Source organism: Aethalodelphis obliquidens, unplaced genomic scaffold (assembly GCF_003676395.1).
Source record: "Aethalodelphis obliquidens isolate GAN/ISIS:26980383/991018 unplaced genomic scaffold, ASM367639v1 scaffold108, whole genome shotgun sequence".
NCBI classification, from domain to species: domain Eukaryota; kingdom Metazoa; phylum Chordata; class Mammalia; order Artiodactyla; family Delphinidae; genus Aethalodelphis; species Aethalodelphis obliquidens.
In genome coordinates this window covers 310,660-331,427 of record NW_020838052.1, presented here as the reverse complement: position 1 = coordinate 331,427, position 20,768 = coordinate 310,660, and the positions used below count along the sequence as shown (strand labels likewise).

General features: G+C 36.9%; 1 protein-coding gene across 9 annotated transcripts in view; it reads left to right on the top strand.

Annotated features, from left to right (window-relative positions):
* Positions 1-20,768, top strand: part of FAM120C (family with sequence similarity 120 member C) — a 139,066-nt gene that overhangs the window by 100,545 nt on the left and 17,753 nt on the right. The window contains exon 11 of one of the 9 annotated variants that reach the window (XM_027096799.1): positions 5,414-5,994. The exons of the other annotated variants lie outside the window; for them this stretch is intronic. Within the exon in view, the coding sequence (XP_026952600.1) occupies positions 5,414-5,459 (46 nt within the window). The 3' untranslated portion in view covers positions 5,460-5,994. Of the gene's footprint in view, positions 1-5,413; positions 5,995-20,768 lie in introns of those variants that run through there. 9 annotated transcript variants of the gene reach the window in all.

The following is a 20,768-nucleotide window of genomic DNA, read 5'->3' as shown; positions in this document are numbered from 1 at the left end:
AAAGAATAGAGGCAAAGATCAAGAAGATGCAAGAAATATTTAACAAGACCTAGAAGAATTAAAGAGCAAACAAGCAAAGATGAACAGTACAATAACTGAAATGATGACTACACTAGAAAGAATCAATTCCAGAATAACTGAGGCAGAAGAATGGATAAGTGACCTGGAAGACAGAATGGTGGAATTCACTGCTGCGGAACAGACTAAAGAAAAAATAAAGAAAAATGAAGACAGCCTAAGAGACCTCTGGGGCAACATTAAACGTAACAACACTCACATTATAGGGGTTCCAGAAGGAGAAGAGAGAGAGAAAGGACCCGAGAAAATATTTGAAGAGATTATAGTCGAAAACTTCCCTAACATGGGAAAGGAAATAGCCATGCAAGTCCAGGAAACACAGCAAGTCTCATACAGGATAAACCCAAGGAGAAACACGCCGAGACACATAGTAATCAAATTGGCAAAAATTAAAGACAAAGAAAAAGTATTGAAATCAGCAAGGGAAAAATGACAAATAACATACAAGGGAACTCCCATAAGGTTAACAGCTGATTTCTCAGCAGAAACTCTACAAGCCAGAAGGGAGTGGCATGATATACTTAAAGTGATGAAAGGGAAGAACCTACAAACAAGATTACTCTACCCGGCAAGGATTTCATTCAGATTCGAAGGAGAAATCAAAAGCTTTACAGAAAAGCAAAAGCTAACAGAATTCAGCACCACCAAACCAGCTCTACAACAAATGCTAAAGGAACTTCTCTAAGTGGGAAACACAGGAGAAGAAAAGGACCTACGAAAACAAACCCAAAACAATTAAGAAAATGGTCATGGGAATATACATATTGATAATTACCTTAAACGTGACTGGATTAAATGCTCCAACATAAAGACACAGGCTTGCTGAATGGATCCAAAAACATATGTGCTGTCTACAAGAGACCCACTTCAGACCTAGGAACACATAAAAACGGAAAGTGATGGGATGGAAAATGATATTCCATGCAAATAGAAATCAAAAGAAAGCTGGAGTAGCTATACTCCTGTCAGATAAAATAGCCTTTAAAATAAAGAATGTTACAGGAGACAAGGAAGGACACTACATAATGATCAAGGGATCAATCCAACAAGATGTAACAATATGCACCCAACATAGGAGCACCTCAATACATAAGGCAACTGCTAACAGCTCTAAAAGAGGAAATCGAGAGTGACACAATAATAGTGGGTGACTTTAACACCTCACTTACACCAATGGACAGATCATCCAAAATGAAAATAAATAAGGAAAGAGAAGGTTTAAATGACACAACAGACCAGGTAGATTTAATTGATATTTATAGGACATTCCATCCAAAAACAGCAGATTTCACTTTCCTCTCAACTGTGCACGAAACATTCTCCAGGATGGGTCACAAATCAAGCCTCATTAAATTTAAGAAAATTGAAATCATATCAAGCATCTTTTCTGACCACAATGCTATGAGATTAGAAATGAATTATAGGGAAAAAAAACCCTAAAAAACACAAACACATGGAGGCTAAACAATATGTTACTAAATAACCAAGAGATCACTGAAGAAATCAAAGAGGAAATGAAAAAATACCTACAGAAAAATGACAATGAAATCACAACGATCCAAAACCTATGGGATGCAGCAAAGCAGTTCTAAGAGGGAAGTTTATAGCTATACAAGCCTACCTCAAGAAACAAGAAAAATCTCAAATAAACAATCTAACCTTACACCTCAAGGAACTAGAGAAAGAAGAATAAACAAAACCCAAAGTTAGCAGAAGGAAAGAAATCATAAAGATCAGAGCAGAAATAAACGAAATAGAAACAGAGAAAACAATAGCAAAGATCAATAAAACTAAAAGCTGGTTCTTTGAGAAGATAAACAAAATTGATAAACCATTAGCCAGACTCATCAAGAAAAAGAGGGAGAGGACTCAAATCAATAAAATTAGAAATGATAAAGGAGAAGTTACAGCAGACACTGCAGAAATACAAAGCAGCCTAAGAGAGTACTACAAGCCACTGTATGCCAATAAAATGGACAACCTGGAAGAAATGGACAAATTCTTAGAAAGGTATAACCTTCCAAGACTGAACCAGGAAGAAATAGAAAATATGAACAGACCAATCACAAGTAATGAAATTGAAAATGTGATTAAAAATCTTCCAACAAACAAAACTCCAGGACCAGATGGCTTCACAGGTGAATTGTATCAAACATTTAGAAAAGAGCTAACACGCATCCTTCTTAAACTCTTCCCAAAAATTGCAGAGGAAGGAACACTACAAAACTCATCCTGCGAGGCCACCATCACCATGATACCAAAACCAGATAAAGATACTAAAAAAAAAGAAAATTACAGACCAATATCACTGATGAGTATAGATGAAAAAATCCTCAACAAAATACTAGCAAACAGAATCCAACAACACATTAAAAGGATCATATACCACGATCAAGTGGGATTTATCCTAGGGATGCAAGGATTCTTCAATATTCGCAAATAAATCAATGCTATACACCGTATTAACAAATTGAAGAATAAAAACCATGTGATCATCTCAATAGATGCAGAAAAAGCTTTTGACAAAATTCAACACCCATTTATGATTAAAAAAAACTCTCAAGAAAGTGGGCATAGAGGGAACCTACCTCAACATAAAAAAGGCCATATATGACAAACCCACAGCAAACATCATTCTCAATGGTGAAAAACTAAAGCATTTCCTCTAAGATCAGGAATAAGACAAGGATGTCCACTCTCACCCCTATTCTTCAACATAGTTTTGGAAGTCCTTGCTACAGCAATCAGAGAAGAAAAAGAAATAAAAGGAATACAAATTGAAAAAGAAGCAGTAAAACTGTCACTATTTGCAGATGACATGATACTATACATAGAGTATTATAAAAATGCCACGAGAAAAATACTAGTGCTAATCAATGAATTTGGTAAACTTGCAGGATACAAAATTAATGCACAGAAATCTCTTGCATTCCTATACACTAATGATGAAAAATCTGAAAGAGAAATTATGGAAACACTCCCATTTACCATTGCAGCAGAAAGAATAAAATACCTAGGAGTAAACCTACCTAGGGAGACAAAAGACCTGTATGCAGAAAACTATAAGACACTGATGAAAGAAATTAAAGATCATACCAACAGATGGAGAGATATACCATGTTCTTGGATTGGAAGAATCAATATTGTGAAAATGACTATACTACCCAAAGCAATCTACAGATTCAATGCAATCCCTATCAAATTACCAATGGCATTATTTACGGAACTAGAACAAATCATCTTAAAATTTGTATGGAGACACAAAAGACCCCGAATAGCCAAAGCAGTCTTGAGGTAAAAAAACTGGAGCTGGAGGAATCAGCCTCCCTGACCTCAGACTATACTACAAAGCTACAGTCATCAAGACAATATGGTACTGGCACAAAAACAGAAACGTAGATCAATGGAACAAGATAGAAAGCCCAGAGATGAACCCACGCACCTGTGGTCAACTAATCTATGACAAAGGAGGCAAAGATATACAATGGAGAAAAGACAGTCTCTTCAATAAGTGGTGCTGGGAAAACTGGACAGCTACATGTAAAAGAATGAAATTAGAACACTCCCTAACACCATACACAAAAATAAACTCAAAATGGATTCGAGACCTAAAGTGAGACTGGACACTATAAAACTCTTAGAAGAAAACATAGGAAGAACACTCTTGGACATAAATCACAGCAAGATCATTTTTGTTTTTACAGCAAGATCTTTTTTGATCCACCTCCTAGAGTAATGGAAATAACAAAAATAAACGAATGGGACCTAATGAACTTCAAAGCTTTTGCACATCAAAGGAAACCATAAACAAGACGAAAAGACAACCCTCAGAATGGGAGAAAGTATTTGCAAACAAATCAATGGACAAAGTATTAATCTCCAAAATATATAAACAGCTCGTGGAGCTCAATATTAAAGAAACAAACAACCCAATCCAAAAATGGGCAGAAGACCTAAATAGACATTTCTTCAAAGAAGACATACAGATGGCAAGAAGAACATGAAAAGCTGCTCAACATCACTAATTATTAGAGAGATGCAAGTCAAAACTACAGTGATGTATCACCTCACACCAGTTAGAATGGGCATCATCAGAAGATCTACAAATAACAAATGCTGGAGAGTGTTTGGAGAAAAGGGAACCCTCTTGCACTGTTTGTGGGAATGTAAATTGATACAGCCACTATGGAGAACAGCATGGTGGTTCCTTAAAACACTAAAAATAGAATTACCATGTGACCCAGCAATCCCACTACTGGGTATATACCCAGAGAAAACCATAATTCAAAAAGACACATGCACCCCAATGTTCATTGCAGCACTATTTACAATAGCCAGGTCATGGAAACAACCTAAATGCCCATTGATAGACAAATGGATAAAGAAGATATGGTACATATATAGAATGGAATATTACTCAGCCATAAAAAGGAACACAATTGAGTCATTTGTTGAGACGTGGATGGATCTGGAGACTGTCATACAGAGTGAAGTAAGTCAGAAAGAGAAAAACAAATATCATATATTAACGCATATATGTGGAACCTAGAATAATGTTACAGATGAACCGTTTTGCAGGGCAGAAGTTGAGACACAGATGTAGAGAACAAACATGGAAATCAGGGGGGGAAACTACGGTGGGGTGGGGATGATGGTGTGCTGAATTGGGCGATTGGGATTGCCATGTATACACTCGTGTTTAAAATTGATAACTAATAAGAACCTGCAGTATAAAAAAACAAAACAACTAATACTAAACTTTCTTTGGGTTATTTCTATGGAAATATGTTAATATAAATGTTTCAGACATTACATGAAATTTCTAAAAATCTTATATGTTCTGGTATAATGTTATAAGTCATAATTCTAGTTATTACTTTGAAATGTATATCTCAGAAATAACTAAATTTCCTTGTCAATTGCATTATTATGAACTTTCCAAAAAAAATAAAGAAGACAGTAAAGAAGGAATAAAGTAACAACACGTGGTGAGCATGTAAACAGGAAAATGCCAGATTCAAATCTACAGTGTCAATAATAACATTAAACTTTAGTGGATTAAAATCCAATCAAAAGACGGAGATTGCCAGATATATGAAAATAAAATCTAAATATATGCTATCTGTAAGAGGCACACTTTTTAAATTTTTTTAAACATCCATCTCCTTTAAACAACATAAATCATTTATCTCTAAATATATGTACTTTATTTTTTATATTTTTTATTGAAATATAGTTGATTTACAATGTTTCAGGTGTATAGCAAAGTGATTCAGTTATATGTATTATATATATATGTATGTATATTCAGTTTTATATTTTTTTTCTTTTTCAGATTATTTTCTATTAAGGAGACACACTTAGATCAAAGATATAAATAGGTTGAAAGTAAAAGGATGGAAAAAGACATATGTACAAACAACAACCATAAGATTGCTGGAGTGACTATACTAATAATCATTAATAACCAGACAAAATAAACATTAAGACAATAAAATGTTACTAGAGACAAGAGAGACATTTTATAATGATAAAAGCATCAATTCATCAGGGAGCTGTAGCAATTATAAATATATGTACTTAACAAAAGGGCCCAAAAACACATGAAGTGAAAACTGACAGAAATGGAAGGAGAAAGAGACAATTCAACAATAAAAATTAGAGACTTCAATGCCCCACTTTCAAAAATGGATACAACAACTATGCAGAAGATGAACAAGGAAATAAAAGATATGATCTTACATGTATAAAACCCTAAAGACCCCAGGAAAACTGTCAGAACTAATAACTGAATTTAGTGAAGTAGCCCAGTGGTCCCCACCCTTTTTGGCACCAGGGACTGGTTTCGTGGAAAACAATTTTTCCACGTACCGGTGATGAGGGGGTGATAGTTCAGGCGGTAATGCAAGCAATGGGGAGCCACAGATGAAGCTTTGCTCACTTGCCCATCACTCACCTCCTGCTGTGCAGCCTAGTTCCTAACAGGCCACGGACCGGGACCCCTGAAGTAGCAGGATACAAAGTCAGCACAGAAAAATCAGTTGCTTTACTATACAGAAACAATAGACAATTATAAAAGCAATTCCATTAAAAAAGCATCAAAAAGAATAAATTAATTAGGAATTAACTTCACCAAGGAGGTAAAAGACTTGTACAGTGAAAACTACAAAGTGTTGCTAAAGAAGTTAAAGACATAAATAAATGGAAACACATCACATCCTCATGGATTGGAAGACTTCATATAGTTGAAATGCCACCCAAAGTGATCTACAGATTTAATGCAGTCCTTATCAAAATCCCAATGATATTTTTGGCAAAAATAGAAAAACTCATTCCAGAATTCATATGGAATCTCAAAGCGCCCCATGTAGCCAAAACAATCTTGAAAAAAGTAAAACAAAACAGGAAGACTCACACTTCTGATTTCAAAACGTACTACAAAGCTACAATAATTAAAACAGTGTGGTATTGACAAAAAGACATATGTAGACCAATGGAACAGAATAGAGAGCTCAGAAGTAAATCTTCACATTTATTGTCAAATGATTTTTGACAGGGGTGCCAAGACCACTTAATGGGGATAGGACAGTCTTTTCAACAAATGGTGCTGGGAAAACTGGATATCCATATGCAAAAGAGTGAAGTTGGACTCTCACCTAACACCAAAATACAAGATTTAACTCAAAATGGATCAAGGAACTAAACATAAGACTTAAAACAATAAAATTCTTAGAAGAAAACATAGGACAAAAGCTTCACAATATTGGATTTGGCAATGATTTCCTGGATATGCCACCAAAAGCACAGGTAACCAAAGAACAAATAGACAAATTGGACTTCATGAAAATTTTTAAAAATTGTGCATCAAAGAAACTATCCACAGAGTAAAAAGGCAACTCACAGAATGGGAGAAAGTATCTGCAAATCATTTATCTGATAAGGGATTAATATCCAGAATATATAGAAAACTTCTAAAATTGAACAAGAAAAAAAAACAAACAATTCAAAAGGGGGCAAAGGACTTGAATAGACGTTTCTCCAGAGAAGACATAGGAATGACAAATAAGCATATGAAAAGATGCTCAACATCACTAATCATTAGGGAAATGCAAATCAAAACTGCAATGAGGGCTTCCCTGGTGGCGCAGTGGTTGAGAGTCCGCCTGCTGATGCAGGAGGCATGGGTTCGTTCCCTGGTCCAGGAAGATGCCACATGCCGAGGAGCGGCTGGGCCCGTGAGCCATGGCCGCTGGGCCTGCGCGTCTGGAGCCTGTGCTCCGAAACGGGAGAGGGTGCAACAGTGGGAGGCCCACGTACTGCAAAAAAAAAAAAAAAACCGCAGTGAGATACTACTTCATATCCACTAGGATGGTAAAGGTCAAAAAATAGAAAATAACAAATGTTGTCAAAGATGTGGAGAAATTGGAACACTTGTGCACTGTTGATGTGAATATAAAATGGATAGCTACTGTGGAAAATAGTATGGTGGTTCCTCAAAAAATTAAAAATAGAATTGCCATATGATCCAGCAATTCCACTTCCAGCTATATAGCCAAAAGAATTGAAGGCAGGGTCTCAAAGAAATATGTGTATATTCATGTTCATAGTAGCATTATTCACAGTAGCTAAAATGTGGAAGCAACACAAGTGTCCATCAAGTGATGAATGTGGTATATACATACAATGGAGTATTATTCAGCCTTTAAAAGGAAGGAAATTCTACAATACGCTACAACATGGATGAATCTTGAGGACATTATGTTAAGTGAAATAAGCCAGTCGCGAAAAGACAAATACTGTATGATTCCACTTATATGAGCTACAGAATTGGGGTGGGGAAGAATGGGTAGGTATTGTTTAATAGGTATAGAGTTTCAGTTTAACAAGATGAAAAGAGTTACGGGGATGGATGGTGGTGATGGATGCACAATGTGACTGTATTGAATACCACTGAACTGTACATTTACAAATGGTTAAGATGGTAAATTTTATGTTATGTGTATTTTACCACAATTTTTTTAGAGTATGACAAAACAGACAATTAAAACCAATAAATGAGGGCTTCCCTGGTGGCACAGTGGTTAAGAATCCACCTGCCAATGCAGGGGACACAGGTTCGATCCCTGGTCCGGGAAGATCCCACATGCCCCAGAGCAACTAAGCCCGTGCTCCACAGCTACTGAGCTTGCATTCTAGAACCCATGAGCCACAACTACTGAGCCCGTGCACCACAACTACTGAAGCCCAGGCACCTAGAGCTTGTGCTCTGCAACAAGAGAAGCCACCGCAATGAGAAGCATGTGCACCGCAACAAAGAGTAGCACCCGCTCTCCACAAGTAGAGAAAGCCCATGTGCAGCAACGAAGACCCAATGCAGCCAAAAATAAATAAATTAAATAAATAAATTTTAAAAATAAATGAGTTCAACAAAGTCACAGGATATAAGATCAATATACAAGTATCAATTGTAATTAATACACTAGTAATCAATATTCCAAAATAAAATCAAGAGAACAACTCCTTTTATAATAACCTCCAAAAGAATGAAATACTTGGTATAAATTTGAGAAAAGAAGTTCAAGACTTGTAAATTGAAAACTACAGTTAAAGAAGATTTAAATAAATGTAAAAACATCCCTTGTTCATGTATAAGAAGACATAAGGTTGTTAAGATGGCAGTAGTCCCCAAGTTTGATCTCCATATTTAACATAATCCAAAATCCCAGATGGCTTCTTTGCAGAAGTTAACAAGCTGACACTAAAATTAATGTGTAAATGCAATGGGCTCAGAGTAGCCAAAACAATCTTGAAAAAAAGAACAAAGTTGTAGATTCACACTTCCCAATTTTAACATTTACTACAAAAGCTACAGTAATTGAGATAGTGGCATATGGATAGGCATTTAAATGAATGGAGTACAGTTGAGTTCCCAGAAATAAACCCTTCCATTTATGGTCAATTGAATTTTGGCAAGGGTACCAAGATAATTTAATGGGGAAAAATAGTCGTTTCAGCAAATAGTTTTGTGATAACGATATTCATATGCAAAAGAATGAAGTTGGACCTCTACCTCACATCATACACAAAAATTAACTCAAAATGTATCATAGGTGTAAATGTAAGAGCCCAAATTATAAAACCTTTAGAAGACAACATGTGTAAATCTTCATGATCTCAGGTTAAACAATGGTTTCTTAGATATGATGCTAAAATCATAAGTAGCAAAAAGAAATTATATAAATTGGACTAGATCAAAACTAAAAGCTTGTGTGCTGGAGACAATGCCATGAAGAAAGTAAGAACACAACTCACAGAATGGGAGAAAATATTTGCAAATCATATCTGATAAGGGTATAGTATCCAGAATGTATAAAGAATTCTTACAACTCAATAATAAAGGAGAGATAATTTAATTTTTACAATGGACAAAAAAATTCAGTTGACATTTCTCCAAAGAAGATATGTAAATGGCCAATAAGCATATGAAAAGATACTCAACATCACTAATCTTTAGGAAACTGCAAATCAAAAATACAATGAGATACCAGTTGACACACATTAGGGTGGCTATAATCAAAAAGACAGACAACAGGTGTTGGTGAGGATGTGAAGAAATTGGAACACTGCTGGTGAGAACATAAAATGAAGACACATATTCACAAAGAAACATGTTCATGAATATTCATATAACATTACTCATAATATCCAAAAAGTGGAAACAACTCAAATGTCCATCAGCTGATGAATGGGTTAACAAAATGTGGTATATTTGTACAATAGAATATTATTCAACTATAAAGAGCAATTAACTATGATTTATGCTATAACATGGATGAACCCTGAAAAACATTAGGCTAAGTGAAATACACCAGTCACAAAATGACATATATTATATAGTTCTAGTTATATGAAATGTTCAGAATAGGTAAATCTGTAGATGTGTGGTTGCCAGGGACCTGGGGGAGGGGCAAATGTAGAGTGATTGCTAATGGATATGAGGTTTCTTTTTGGGTGATTTAAATGTTGTGGAATTATTTAGTGGTGATGGTTACACAGCCCTGTGAATATACTAAAAACCAGTGACTTATACACTTTTAATACATGAATTGTATACTATAATAATTTTATCTCAATAAAGCTGTAAAGTAGAAAGGAAAGTGAAATAGATCCCCAGATAACCAAAGATTAAGAGAATTTATTGCTACCAATTTGCCATACAAGAAGTATTAAAAGATGTCCTTCAGATTGAAAGGAAATGACACCAAATGAATGAATAATAACCATCTGTAAAGGTAATTACATAGATATATATAAAAAGTGGTATAAATATATTTTTTCTCATTTATTCACTTAACTGATTTAAAAGACAACTGCGTAAATCAATAATTATAAAATTTTGTGTTGGTTTTAGAATAATGGTATAATATACATGAAAATAATAATGCAATGGAGGGAGGAAAGAAGTGAACTCTTTGGAGCAATGTTTCTACCTCCTACTGGAATTACTTAGTACTAATTTGATGTGGTTTGTCAGTTAAGATGTATTTCAGGGTTTTTTTAATATAAATTTATTTATTTTTGGCTGCATTGGGTCTTCGTTGTTGTGTGCGGGCTTTCTCAAGTTGCGGCAAGCAGGGGCTACTCTTTGTTGTGGTGCCAGGCTCAGTAGTTGTGGCGCACGGGCATTGTCGCTCCGTGGCATGTGGGATCTTCCCGGACCAGGGATCGAACCCGTGTCTCCTGCATTGGCAGGCAGATTCTTAACCATGAGCCACTAGGGAAGCCCAGTTAAGATGTATTTTGTAATCTACACAGCAACCATTATGAAAATAACTAAAAATATATAAAAAACCAACAAAAATAATTAAAATGCTACACTGGAGAGTATCTATTTAATGCAGTAGAAGGCAGTAAAAGAAGAACAAACAAAAAAGTTATGAAACCTATAAATCTAAACATATCAACAACTACATCAAATGTAAATGGACTGAACATTCCAGTCAAAAGGCAGAGATTGTGAGATTGGATACAAAGCATGGACTATCTACAGGAGATATACTTTAAAGTCAAAGACACAAATAGGTTGAAAGACAAAGAATAGAAAAAATATACCATGCAAACAATAACCATATGAGAATTATAATAGCTATACTAATATCAGACAAAATAGACTTTAAGACAAGTAATGTTACTGTAGACAAATAAGATTTTGTAGTGATATAAGGGTCCATTCATCAGGAAGGTATAATAATTATCAATATAAACATGTATTCCTAACAACAGTGTCCCTAAATACATGAAGCAAAACCTGGTAGAATTTAAGAATGAAATAGACACTTCAACAATGATAGCTGAAAGCTTCAATACCCTACTCTCAATAATGGCTGGAACAACTAGACAGAAAGTCAGCAAAAATACGGAAGACTCATGCAACCAACTTGACCTGATCTGATAAAAATGATGAATTTAGATCCCTCACACTATACACAAAAATTACTCAAAATGGATCATAGACCAAAATGGGATAGTTAAAACTATCAAACTTACAGGAGAAAATTTTCATGATTTTGGGTTAGGTGAAGATTTCTTAGATACAACCGCCAAAGCAAAAGTCACCTAAAAAAAATAGATTTCATCCAAATACGAAACTTTTACGCTTCAAAAACCACCATTAAAAAACTGAAAAGACAAACCACAGACTGGAGAAAATATTTACAAATCATATATCTGATAAAGGACTCATATCAATATATAAAGAACTCTTAAAATGTATAAGAAAATAAACAACTCAATCTAAAAATGACTAAAAGGGACTTCCCTGGTGGCGCAGTGGTTAAGAATCCGCCTGCCAATGCAGGGGACACGGGTTCAATCCACGGTCCGGGAAGATCCCACATGCTGCTGATCAACTAAGCCCGCGCGCCACAATTACTGAGCCTGCACTCTAGAGCCCACAAGCCACAACTACTGAGCCTGCGTGCCACAGCTACTGAAGCCCATGCGCCCAGAGCCCGTGCTCTACAACAAGAGAAGCCACCGCAATGAGAAGCCCGTGCACTGCAATGAAGAGTAGCCCCCACTCGCCGCAGCAGCTAAAGAAAGCCCACGCAGCAACAAAGACCCAACACAGCCATAAATAAATAAATAAACAAATAAATAAAAGAAATAATAATTAAAATGAGTAAAAGATGTGAATAGACATTTCACCAGAGAAGACATAAGTTTGGAATATAAGCACATGAAAAAATTCTCAACTTCAGTAATCATTGGGAAAATGCAAATTTAAACCACAATGAAACACCACTTCACTCAGCTGGAATAATTATAATAAAAAAGACAGACAATGACAAATGTAGGCCTGGCTGCAGAGAATTGGGATTCCCTCATACGTTGCTGGTGGGAATTTAAAGTGGAGATTAGTTTGGCATTTTCTTAGAAGGTTAAACATAAATTATCATATGACTCATTTATTTCACTCCTAGGTATCTACCCAAGAGCATTGAAAAGATAGGTCCACACTAAGACTTGCACATGAATGTTCAAAGAAACAGTATTCATAATAGTCAAAAAGTAGAAATAACTCAAATATCTATTAACTGGTAGATGGATAAACGTGTGATATGTCCATCAATAAAATATTACTCAGCAGTAAAATCAAACTACTGGTGCATGTCAGAGCATGAATCAACCTCAAAATCATTATGCTTCGTGACGATGAAAGAAATCAAAGAAAGCTCATACACTTACCACTGAAAAACTCAGTTCTCAAATTGATCTGTAGGTTTATTACAAAACCTGTGGGCTTAATGCAAGGATTTAATGGATGTAGACAAACTTATTCTAAAATTTATATAGAAAGGCATAGGCCCTTACAATAGCTAAAACAATCTTGCAAAAGAAGAAAGAAGTATAAGAATCACTCTACCCAATATTGAGGCTTAATATTGTAGCTAAAGTAGTCAAGACAATGGAGGTATTTGCTAACTGATAAACACATAGGTCAATGGAACAAAATTAAGAACCTAGAAATAGAACAACACAAATATGCTCAACTGATTTTTTACAAAAGTGCAAAAACAATTCAGTGGAGAAAGGATAGCCTTTTCAACAAATGGTGTTGGAACAATTGGACATCCATAGGCCAACAAACAACACTTCGACCTAAACCTCAAACATTATACAAAAATTAACTCAACCTTGTTTAAGGAAGGCATCCTAGGAACTTGCTTAAAAAACTGGGAATTTTTGAAGAAAGCACTAACCATTCTGTCTCTAGACTGCTGTTCTAATCTACAGATCCTGGACTTGAGTTGCCACATTTCCTGCCTCCAGCCAGCCCTACTCACTTCAGACTGGCCTCCACAATCTTAATTGGCAAGAGCCAATTCCTCAGTACCTATTCTGTTGCTCCTGTTTGTTCTGAATTCAGTGGTTTTTGTGTCCTGACAGACTCCTTGGTTTGTCTCGAGGCTGAAGTCAAGGGGAGATTCTCTCAGCAACCAAGGACCTCTCTGTTCAGTCCTGAATGGGTTTCTCCTCCAGTTGCAGGGCTTGTCCCTCTACTTGTGCTACTAAATGTATAAAGGTATATAGTTATACCACCCCCTAGATTCTCTAACTGTTGAATATATTGTGCAGTATTAAATACATTGCACCCTTAAAGCTGTCTGTCCATTTAAAAACTCTGAACAAAGGGCCACCATATACTTGAGCTCAGTGTTTGGTGAAGTTTAAATGTAAATAAAATAAAAATACTAGCATATCTCCCCCCAAAATCAACTCAAAATGGATCATAGACTTAAATGTAAATATAAAACTATACAAATTTTAGAAAAATGGAAATATTTTCAGGTTCTAGAGCTAGGCAAATTGTTCTTAGACTTGTTGCCAAAAGCATGATCCATAAAAGGAAAAATTTATAAATTGGACCTCATCAGAATTAAAAACGTTTGCCGGTTGAATGCCCATGTAAGGAGGATGAAAAGACAAGCTACGAAGTGGGAGAAAATATTTGCAAACCACATATTTGAGAAAAGCCTAGTGTCTAGAATATATAAAGAGCTCTCAAAACTCATCAAGAAAAAACCAGACAAACAAATAATTTAATTAGAAAATGGCAAAATACATGACATTTCACTGAAGAGGGTATACGATGACCAAAAAACACATGAAAAGATGTTCAATATTATTAGCCATTAGGGAAATGCAAGTTAAAACCACAATGAGATATCATTACACACCTCTCAGAATGGCTCATGTAAGAAATAATGATAATACTACATGATGGGGAAAACACAAACTGGATCATTCATACATTGGTGTTGGAAATGTAGAATGGTACAGTCACTTTGAAAAACAATTTGGCAGTTTCTTTAAAAACCACTGTACAACTCAGCAATTGCACTGTTGGGCATTTACCCCAGAGAAGTGAACATTTACGTCCCCACAGAAACCTGTACACTAAGGTCACTAATGTTTATAGCACCTTTATTCTTTCATTTATTTATTTATTCATTCATTCATTCTTTCTTTTATTTATTCATTCATTCATTTATTTATGGCTGCATTGGGTCTTCATTGCTGCTCGTGGGCTGTCTCTAGTTGCAGAGAGCGGAGGCTACTCTTCGTTGTGGTGCAACGGCTTCTCATTGCGGTGGCTTCTCTTGTTGCGGAGCACGGGCTCTAGGTGCGTGGGCTTCAGTAGTTGTGGCACGCAGGCTCAGTGGTTGTGGCTCGAGGGCTCTAGAGCGCAGGCTCAGTAGTTGTGGCACATGGGCTTAGTTGCTCAGCGGCATGTGGGATCTTCCCGGACCAGGGTTCGAACCCGTGTCCCCCGCATTGGCAGGCAGATTCTTAACCACTGCACCACTAGGGAAGTCCCAGGACCTTTATTCGTAATACCCCAAAGTTGGAAACAACTCAGATTTCTCTCAGTGGATGAATTATTCAACTATTGTACACACATATGATGGAATTCTACTCAGCAATGAAAAGCAACAAACTTTTTTTTTTTTGTCTACACCAAGCGGCTTGCAGGGTCTTAGTTCCCAGACCAGGTATTGAACCCGGGCCCTCGGCAGTGAAAGCGTGGAGTCCTAACCACTGGACCACCAGGGAATTCCCAAAAAGCAACAAACTTCTAATAACACACAACTTAGATGAATCTTAAAGGAATTGTCTTAGGTAAAAAAGCCAATCCCCAAAGATTACCTGCTGTGTGATTCCATTTATATAACATTGCTGAAATGACAAAATTAGGGAAATGAAGAACAGATTAGTGATTGCCAGGGGTTAAATACATCAGTGGGGGAAGAAGAGAGGTGTGGTTATAAAAGGTAATATGAGGGATCCTTGTGGTGGTAGAACTGTTCTATATCTTCTTTTTTTAACATCTTTATTGGAGTACAATTGCTTTACAATGGTGTGTTAAGTTTCTGCTGTATAACAAAGTGAATCAGCTATACATAAACATATATCCCCATATCTCCTCCCTCTTGCGTCTCCCTCCCACCCTCCCTATCCCACCCCTCTAGGTGGACACAAAGCACTGAGCTGATCTCCCTGTGCTATGTGGCTACTTCCCACTAGCTATCTATTTTACATTTGGTAGTGTATATATGCCCATGCCACTCTCTCACTTCGTCCCAGCTTGCCCTTCCCCCTCCCCGTGTCCTCAGGTCCATTCTCTACATCTGCGTCTTATACCTGTCCTGCCCCTAGGTTCTTCAGAACCATTTTTTTTTGGATTCCATATATATGTGTTAGCATACGGTATTTGTTTTTCTCTTTCTGACTTACTTCACTCTGTATGACAGCACCATATATATATATTTTTTTTTAACATCTTTATTGGAGTATAATTGCTTTACAATGGTGTGTTAGTTTCTGCTTTATAACAAAGTAAATCAGCTATACATATACATATATCCCCATATCTCCTCCCTCTTGCGTCTCCTTCTCACCCTCCCTATCCTACCCTGCGGCTGCTTCCCACTAGCTATCTATTTTACATTTAGTACCATATATCCTTAAGCCCTTTAAAAATTAATTTTATCAGAGAAGATATACATGGAACACCTACTGTGTATAAGGTACTGTTAGATTACAAGGTTAAAATAAAACTCGGTTAATACCCTCAAGTTCCCCCAGACTGTCCAACAAACATCTACTAAGCACCCATAGGTGCTGGGGAAACAGATATGAGAAAGACCTAGTCTCTGTCTTTGGGGAGTTCCCAGTAGAGCAGAGGAGACACTCATGAACAGACAACTTCAGTACAATGTGGTAAGTGCACGGAACAGTAGAGGTGAGTGTAGAGAGCTCTGGGAGTTCATAGGAGTTATTAACCTATCCAGGCTACACAGGGAAGGGATAGGAGTAGTGTTGGGAGCTTATAAAGCAATAAGAAGGTAAGAAAAGAACCATCTGGCATAGATACATATATAACAATGCCCCCAAACAGCCTTCTTACTTTATACTTGAGGAGCAAACTAAGCAGTAGAGTCTGTAGAAAACAGTGAGTAAACAGTGGGGTGACGAATTCTTTCCTCCTTCGTCTCCATATGTTGTGGTTAACCCACCACATATGCTCCCTAGAGGTTCCAGTCCACATCTACAGTCTGAAACCTAAGCATCTCCATACATAATGGGGCCTCAAGAAATGTCATGGAACACTGACTCTCATTGACAGAACAATATCCTAAGTCGCTTCATGATCTGCTATAGCATATCCTCTGGGGGTTGCAGAAGATTGGACCTCTAATCACTGGTTGGGGCATGTGTATCAGCTTTTTCAGAAAAGATTATTTGGCTGAAGAGCCTCACATATCCTATCATAAAAGTTACAATTCTCTATCCTATGTTGCTGTCTTAACATACCTTAAACTAAAACTGTATTCATAAAGGGTTTATATACATTTTAAAAACAACAAAATATTCTTTAAATATAAGGCAATCTTCTAGTTTTTTTCACGTGCTGTTTTCATCAACCTTATCAGTTCCCTGAACCTGCTGGTTGTGCTGTGGAGAGAGGGTATATAAGGCCTGTGGAATCTAATCCTTGTCTTTCTGTGTCTGACTTATTACACTTAGTATGGTAATCTCTAGGTCCATCCATGTTGCTGCAAATGGCATTATTTCATTCTTTTTTATGAGAAAGACAAATGTCATATGATATTGCTTATATGTGGAATCTAAAAAAATGATACAAAGGAACTTATTTATAAAACAGAAACAGACTCAAGACAGAAAACAAACATGGTTACCAAAGGGGAAAGGTAGGGAGGGAGTACGGGATTAAGAGATACACACTACTATATATAAAATAGATAAACAACAAAGACCTACTGTATAGTACAGGGAACTATATTTAGTATCTTGTAATAACCTATAATGGAAAAGAATCTGAAAAAGAAGTGTATATACAGATATATATATATCTGAATCGCCTTGCTGTACACCTGAAACTAACACAACATTGTAAATCAACTATACTTCAATAAAAATAAAAGTTAAAAAAAGAATCTAATCCTTGAACCAGACTTCAGGGTTAGATGTTGAGTCTTAGTGACAAAGCCTTACTTCTCACCACTTTCTTGTGTAGAGATATTTGCTGCCCAAGGCTTTTGCCTCCTAAAACTTAGCCTAATTAGAGCCTGATTGGATTTGGCCACTAGAAAGCCTGCTGCACTTTTGATGCACGGTTTCCTGTGCTCCAGAGAGCTCTGCTGTTCAGAGGCTCATAAAGCACACTCCTGGACAGCTTCTCAGGCCCGGGTTTCTGCTCCTTGGCCGGCTCTGTGCTTTATTACCTCCTGAGGTACTTACCCACTTGCCTGTTCTCAAGTTACTTCCCCAGGCCCACAGTTTGACAGTGCTTTCCTAGGGGACACAGCCAGCCTCCCTGTTGCTCCAAACCAGCTGGAGGACTTGCAAAAGCCAGAAGCAACCACTTACATGGGCCTGGCCTTGAAAATGGAATGCCTCACCTTTCTCACACCAATTAGTGAAGGATGGGATCTGTATTAAAGGGAAGAATGTTAAGCGAATCTTTCCAGAAAATGAACAGAAAAGACAAGCAAGAAGGGGTGGGCATGTTCTTCAAATGGTAGGGCTCCTTGTTCTGTTGGGAATCATCCCAGAGCTGGAAAAGATGCCAGAGCTGTGGGAGAGGGTGAGCAAGTGAGCTAATGATCAAGCATTTTGACCTGGGTTCAAGTGGATATGGCAGAATTACCTTAGACCATGTTCCAACTTCACTCTTTTCCTTAAATTTTATTTTATGCTCCTTTCCAAAAAAGATGCTTTCTAGTTTTTGTTTGTTTGCTTGTTTATTCATTTGCAAAAGGGAGTTGGCAAACCCAAAACATGGTTGGATGTCAAAGGAGTTGGCTAGAACATTTGAGTCCTATACAAACACCATAATCTAAGGTCTTGGCCCAAGCTACAAACAATTTTCAGGAAACAACAAGTACACAGTGATTAAGTTGAAGCTAACATAAAAGGATTTCCAAGGTTGAGACCCTATGGATCCCACAGGGGAGAGGAATAAGAAGCACTTCATTGAGAGTTCCCTACTCAATATAGCTCTCATTAAGTGCTCACCAATTTGAATGTAATTCCACCAATAACCACTCTGTGAGGAAGGTGTTGTTATTCTCCCTATTGAACAGATAAGGCAAGTTTCAGAGAGGTGAAGTGACTTTCCTGAGTTCAAACCGTTACTAAATGGCAGAGCCAGGATTTGAACTCATGCCTAACACACAGTAGAGTCTCAGCTCATGCATATTGTTTATGGAATGAATAAATGAATGAACAGTCTTTTTGAGTAGAACTGTTCTGTATCTTGATTGGCTCAGTATCAATACCTGGTTGTGATATTGTACTATAGTTTTGTAAGATATTACCATTAGGAGAACTGGGTAAAGTGTTCAAGGGATCCCTCATTTTTATTCCTTACAACTGCATGTGAATCTACAATAATATCAAAATTAAAAGTTTAATTAAAATAAAAACTATGCTAAGGAAAGAAGCCAGACACAAAAGGCCACATATTATATTATTCCATTTATATGAAATGTCCAGAAAGGCAAATCTATAGAGATAGAAAGTTGTTAGAGATAGTAAAGTTGATAGAAAGTGATTGCCCAGGGGTGGGAATGGGGAGTGACTGCGCATGGGCCTGAGGAATCTTTTGGGGGCAATGCAAATGTTCTAAAACTCAACTGTGGTGATAGTTGCCCAACTCTGTAAGTTTACTAAAAATCATTAAATTCTACACTTACAATGGATGAATTGTATGGTGTGTAAACTATGCCTCAATAAAGCATTTTTGGTAAGTTTCTGTATATGTAAAATTACTGCAAAATAAAAGATTTATTTTGAAAAAATGAAGTAGTGTTAAAGAACAAAATAAAGACTTGAGACCCTCCCCACAAAAAAGGAAAGACGTAAAAAGATCAATAACTATGACTATATCTATATGCCAAAATACATAAAATTAAAGACAAATGACAAACTGGGAAAATATTTGCTACAGTTATAACAGACAGTGTGTCAGTATTCTCAATATATAAAAGCTTTTTAAATACTAGCATCCCCAAACAAAAGTGGGTAAATGACACTCTCTTCGGATTCATTTGTTTACAAGAAAGAAAAGCCACTCTAGCTATCTTGTTGTAAAGATATAACAGGTAGTCTCATAGTCATCTAAGGACCAGAAAAGTGGTGTACACAGGGAATAGTACTGGAAAGGCAGGAACAGAGACTGCCCACTCTCTCACGGACCTGTGTAGCTCTTCTTTCTGCTTGTCTGTTTCATCATCCTCTGAATCTCTTAGCTCAAATTCTCAAGACTCTGGCAAGCCATGGATTGATTTGACTTGGATCAGCTGTCCACTGTGTGTCCAAATAGCTGTCACTATTATAAAGATTAAGGCTTTAGATTATCTGAGACAGAGCAATAGACAGAACAAGCAAATTCACTGACATGTCTATGATAGACATAGACCAGCCATAGAAGTAAATACGTGTTTGGGAAAAATATGCAACCTCATCATTAGCAATCAAAGAGACAGAAATTTAAATAGCAAGAGACTTTTTTTGCCCATAAAAACATCAAAGATTAATGATAATTCATGCTGACATACTACTGGGAGTTAGGACAAATGGGTCTGGAAAACAATTTTTCTAATTAATTAATTTGTTTTTATTTTTGGCTGTGTTGGGTCTTCATTGCTGTGCGTGGACTCTCTCTAGTTCCGGCGAGCAGGGGCTACTCTTCGTTGTGGTGCGCGGGCTTCTCATTGCAGTGGCTTCTCTTGTTGCAGAGCACGGGCTCTAGGCGCGCAGGCTTCAGTAGTTGTGGCACGCGGGCTCTAGAGTGCAGGCTCAGTAGTTGTGGCGCCCGGGCTTAGGTGTTCCGTGGCATGTGGGATCTTCCTGGGCCAGGGCTCGAACCCGTGTCCCCTGCATTGGCAGGCGTATTCTTAACCACTGTGCCACTAGGGAAGCCCTGGAAAACACTTTTGCAATATGTATTGAGGACCTTTAAAATGGACATAACCTTTGACATAATAATTCCACTTCTAGAAATCTATCTTAAGGGAATGAATAATCAGAGATACAGCGAGATTTATATATGTGAATATCTTTGTAGTATTTTTTATAATAAAAGAAAAACAATGAACAGT